We start from the raw sequence: 5,373 nt of genomic DNA on the forward strand, positions 1-5,373 counted from the left end.
TTTAAGAGCAACATAATTGCTCTGAAAATCGTGAGGCAGGAAAGTGATAGAACCAATGTGCTTTTGTGAAAAAATCTGACTGCTGTGTGGAGGATTGAGGTCTGGTTTGAGATTATGTGCAGAAAACCTAGTTATGTGATTATTGCTGTAAGAGACTAGAATCATTGCTACTGTTATGGAAAGAAGTGGGGGAAAGTCAAAATATAATTAAATAATAGCATTATTACGGCATAGTAGTTGATTGGATATGGACGGGAAGTGTCCCAGGTGTTCCCAGACCTCTGATCAAAGACAGCTGGATGGAAGTATTGCCATTGGTGAACTAAAGGACACAGGACACTCGGGTGTGCAGAAGGATCATGAGTTCAGTTTTAGATGGTTACGTTTAAAGAAAGTCTCATGAAAAGATCCAAGCAGTTGAGCAGAGAGTTGGAGAGTTCAGTCTAGAGCTTAGAAGAAACATTTAATCTATGATAAATACAGGGCATTTGGCAGCATGTAGTGAGAAGATAAGAGGGCGCAGAAGCAACATATACTATCTGGGAGAGTAGACGATGCAGGGCTGGTGAAGGAAACTGCAGGAAGGGGCCAGTGATGCAGGAGGAATCTGGACGTTCACGTGGTGTTGTAGAAGCCAAGAGGAGTGTTCCCTTCTGCCAGATGGACCTACTGAAGCAGTCATTTGGGGATTGAAAAGTGAACTCTGGACTTAGTGACCTTGACTTTGTTGATAAAATGCCTGTAGAGTAGTGGGCCAGGAATCAGGTGGAGTAGTTGAGGAGTAATTAGGAGAGGACAGTGGAGACAAGGAGTAGAGAGAGACTCCTTGGGTGGGTCTGGCTGTGAAGGTAAGAAGGACGAAGTTGGCTGGAGAGCACATGCGACTAAGGTGGGGCATCTTCGCATGGAGATTTATAGAAAGGATCTCACTGAAGAGGATGGTAAAGACCAAGAACAGGTCTTAAGGATGAGATCCAAAGCACAGGAGGAGCTTTGGCCTTGGTCAACGGGAGAAATCCTTTCTCCACTACAATTGTGAGAGCAGGGAAGGAAAAGACGTGATAAGAGGAAGTTAAGGAGATTAAAAGACTCCTGTTTCCCCATAAATTAAGCAATAATTTTATTAGCTGAAAGTGAGAGAGATGGAGGTGATCAGAGATTTAAGAAGAGAAAAAAAGTGAGCTCTCTAGAGAATTGTATTCATATTTGTCAGGCACAAGTGAGGGGACCACGAACTAATGGCGCCCATCCAGCCAGCTGTGTACTTTCCTCCAGCACTGCTCAGTGTCCTTGTGTGATGAGAGAAAGGAGGTGAACAGTTTCATGTGTGGCTGGAAACTTCCAGATTGTAGTGAAAGAAAACAGGGCAAAATAACTTAAGATGTGTCCAAGAGTCTAGTGGAAATGACAGACCTTGGAATATAAGATAGAGAGAAGCGAAGACAGAAGGGGACAGGATGGATGAAGAGGGAGAAGGTACACAACATCAACTGACTAATGGCTCCATGAGGTCAAGCATCAACAGGATCTCAGATAATAGGGATGAATCCAAGTGGCATAGCACCCTAGATATAAAATACATTCATACTTTGTTACCTTCCTTCAGATACATAGTTATCTTTCAATGTTGAACGACAGATTGCATGACTAGGAACTGACTTCTGACATCGCTAAATCTCTGGAGAAACCAAAAAATGTTTCCTGAGTGTTGGTATGTGTCAGGCACTGTTCTAGGTGCTAGGAGTCTGATGATGAACCAGATGTGGTATTTGCCCTCAAGGGGCTTATGCTTTCATGGGAAAGACAGACACAAACCCCATCTTACAAGGAACTGGCTAATTAAATGCAAGTGGGAAAGAGGTGTACACACTTTCTTGGATCCTCTATATTGGAAGCCAGGTTAGCTGTGCACAATTCCCTGATTTACGTGAGTCCTGATCAGAATTAAATGTCCCAAAAGATCACTTGGATTATTGTGCTTGAGGAGTATGCATTGCCTAGTATCAATTAGTTACAATTTATTGAACATTTACCATGGGCCAGGTAGCACTTGCCATAGGTAATATTATCTCCATATTCCAGATACAGAAATTGGGTTCTAGGGAAATTACTGATTAGAGATCACTTTGCCAGTGAGTGGTAAAGGCAGGATTCAAATCTAGCTGTGCCTCAGCCTGACCTCTCTATTCTGTAACATTCTCCTTCTGGTTAGAAGATTAAATTTAGACAAATGTGGTAGCATGAGAACTCGGTTCCAGAAAGCTACAAAAATTGCTTACAATGACCAGGTTTTGCTGGGAGTGCACCTGGGGAGCTTCCAGCCCCAAAGCTGTCAGAATGCTGGAAAGAACTCATTCCACGGGAAAAGAAAACACAGAATGAATAGTTCTCTTCTACCCAAAGGCACCATGTTCCGGGAAAGATGTCAAGAGTTAATTTGCTGAATCTCTGGTGTCAAATAAATCGTGATTTTTTTGTTGTTTCTGTTTGATAGAGTTATGACTAGATGTTGTTTCACATTTTTCACATTTTTTGTAAAGTCCCACATCTGTCTTTACTTTCGTATAAAGCCCTAACTGTGCTTTGAATGAATATTATTTAATATTAAGTCAAAATTGGCTTATTCGGCTCCTGGATATTTCTTTTCAATTCAGATTCATGTTCGCTTTGAGTCCTTAAGATATTTTCAAACATTATTTTGGTTAATACAACCTTGAAAAGACTGAGAAAATACTAAATCTTTAAGGGCCAAATCACTTAGGTATAGGATACTTTATGTAAGTCAAAGACTATTCGAAATTACCTAAAAGAGCTCGATTCTGGTTTTAAAGAAAAGTGTGTAAATCTGACTTTGGTAAATTGAAACATTTAAAAGTATAAGGTAATAAATTTTTAAAAGTATAAGGTAATAAATTGTTCCAAGCAAAGGATATACGTGCACACACCCATGCATATTTCAAGTATGAAGATCAAAATGGAAAAAACTGTCTCATTCTCTCACCCTTCACTCCTTATCAAACTCAATATCCCTTAAGAAAAACTCGACACTATTATATACCATGAAGCCAGAGGAATATCTTCAGAATAAAATGTGAAAGAGGTCTAAGTAACAGAAGTTAGATAGAGATTACTTATAAGTATGTTTTATTCTCCAAAGTGTATGTGTATGAGAAAGAAGGTGGAGAGGATTGTCATTCAGTCATTTGATAGATAAAGCTAAACGCCAAGCGCTCAGTTAAGCCCCAGTGAAAATCAGATTTTTTAAAAAAAGAGTTACAAATATGAAGAATTCTCTGAAGAGAATGCGTCAGGGGCCATGGGAAGGCCTGACACTGAGCCCAGGCAGTGAAAGTAGAGACACTAATCTAGAGATGGGAGGCGACTCTACAGAGATTGCAGAGATTGGGGTGGGTAGGGGTGGGTCTCGGCAGTCATGTGAGGATTGGACTTTATCCCCATTGGAAATCCATCAGAAGTTAAGTAGAGGAGTGACTTGATGAGATGAGCATTTTTTAAACATCGCTTTATCTACAATGACAAGAAGTTTGGAAGAGAACACACCCGGCTGTGGTTTTTGCAGTTTGGGGAAGAGGGATGATACTGCCTGAGACTGAGGCAGCGACACCAGAAATGGAAAGAGGACAGGCGTATGGTGCTTAAGAAGGCTGAATTGATTGAACTTGGTGACTGATTGGATGTGGGAAGTAAGAGAAAAGGGACAAGGCAAGGACGCTCTTCAGTTTTCTGGCTGAGAAACTAAGTGGATGTTTCTGAACATGCAGAATTTGAGATGCCCAAGATCCACATTCTTTCTTTCCCTCGTTCCAGTCATTGCAAACAGACAATATCCCGTACTCCTCTTCCCTACATCACATGAAGAAAGGGCTGGAAAGAATCTTAGAAATCATGTACTCTGATCCTCTTCATTCTACATACAAGGAAACTGAGACCCAGAGAGGTTAGGAGACTTCCCTAAAGGTACACAGGACCCACAGCCCCTAATCCACAGGCTCCTCCCTAAAGCACGCTGTTTTCTTGCTTTTCATGGTTTTCATAATCGTCATCGTGATCACTTTTCCTGAACAAGAAGCCAGCTTCCTGAAGGTATTAATTCAAACATGAGAAATCTTTGGATTTCTTACCAACTGATGACTTTGAATACAAAAATTACATACTCAGGAAAGCAAAGATAATCAGAAGCGGTTGAAAAGTTCAAAAACAGTTTAAGTTGGTCTTTGGTCAAGTTGTGCATAGGAATCTCCTGTTAGATCAGTTCAGTTCTCATTATGATTACTTAGAAAATAACAAAGCATTAGGTTACTTTTTACAATATGAATTCTTAAATATCTATCTCCATGCATCACGGTTTCAATTATTTGTCATATGGCTTCCTATAAAATTTCACTCTTTTTACCAATGTTAAGATTTGCAATAATTCTTTTAGCTGGTCAAAGAAATAAAATCTGTAGCTTTTGCTCATGGAGCTTCCATTTTTATAAGCTGTTAGAGTGAAATGATGATGTCAGAAACAGTACAGTATTGAAAGAGATAATGAAACGAAACCTTTGACCTAACACAAGTAAAACAAATACATAAATGCTTACCTGAGGCGGGAGTCCTTAAAGGCGTCCAGATACGCAGGGTAGCTCCACACAATTTTATTCCCTTTACATCGAAGCTCCAGAGTTTGCCCCGCTGTCAGACTCAGGGTAGCAGCAGGTTTCTGGAAGCGACCTTTATCCATCATTTGTGTCATTATAGACTGTGCCTTTGGCAGTGAATCAGCTGAGTCCCTGTCTTTTGTTCTAGGAATTTTGGGCTTCACCTTTTTGTTGGTGGGTTTGATTCTGTTCTCTCCTGGCTCCTTTGGACGCTTGTTCTTGGGAGGGTGCTGGCCAGTCACTAGTACAAATGTGAGGAGAGAACAATGGGCTGTTGTAGTAACATACCTGGAGTACTTACCCCTCAAACAGATCACTTAATACGCCTCTCCTCGTGTGACACAATTATTTTCAGTAATAATTGTTATTTTCTTGGTTCATTCTTTAGTTTTAAAAGATTTAATAACCAGAAGGGACTATATTTCAGCTTCAGAGATTTTTATTCAGATTCAGCAATATATTTCATGAATGAACCACAATTCGCACTTAGGAAACGAATATACTTTTCCTTGTAATTCACACTCTGTCCCATAATCTTTAAGGGGTCATGTTGAATGGCAGTTTGAAGCCACTCCAGGTGGTCTGTTACCTGTCTTTGCCATCTCAGAGCTATCATCGTTCAGTTCGAATCTATAGTATAAGTGCAGGAAAATGTCTCCACTGAGACACAGTCGGTACTGCCAGTGCACTCAGAAGATCTCGAACCGTTACA

At 40.4% G+C, this 5,373-nt stretch overlaps 1 protein-coding gene across 1 annotated transcript in view; it reads right to left on the reverse strand.

Annotated features, from left to right (window-relative positions):
* PDGFRL (platelet derived growth factor receptor like) overlaps positions 1–4,897 on the reverse strand; it is a 38,992-nt gene extending 34,095 nt beyond the window's left edge. Inside the window, exon 1 of the mRNA XM_023533680.1 lies at positions 4,605–4,897. Coding sequence (XP_023389448.1) covers positions 4,605–4,756 — 152 coding nt within the window. The 5' untranslated portion in view covers positions 4,757–4,897. The remainder of the gene's footprint in view (positions 1–4,604) is intronic.
* Between the last annotated feature and the right edge of the window lie 476 nt (positions 4,898–5,373).

This window comes from Pteropus vampyrus, unplaced genomic scaffold (genome assembly GCF_000151845.1).
Source record: "Pteropus vampyrus isolate Shadow unplaced genomic scaffold, Pvam_2.0 Scaffold108, whole genome shotgun sequence".
In the NCBI taxonomy this organism is placed as follows: Eukaryota; Metazoa; Chordata; class Mammalia; order Chiroptera; family Pteropodidae; genus Pteropus; species Pteropus vampyrus.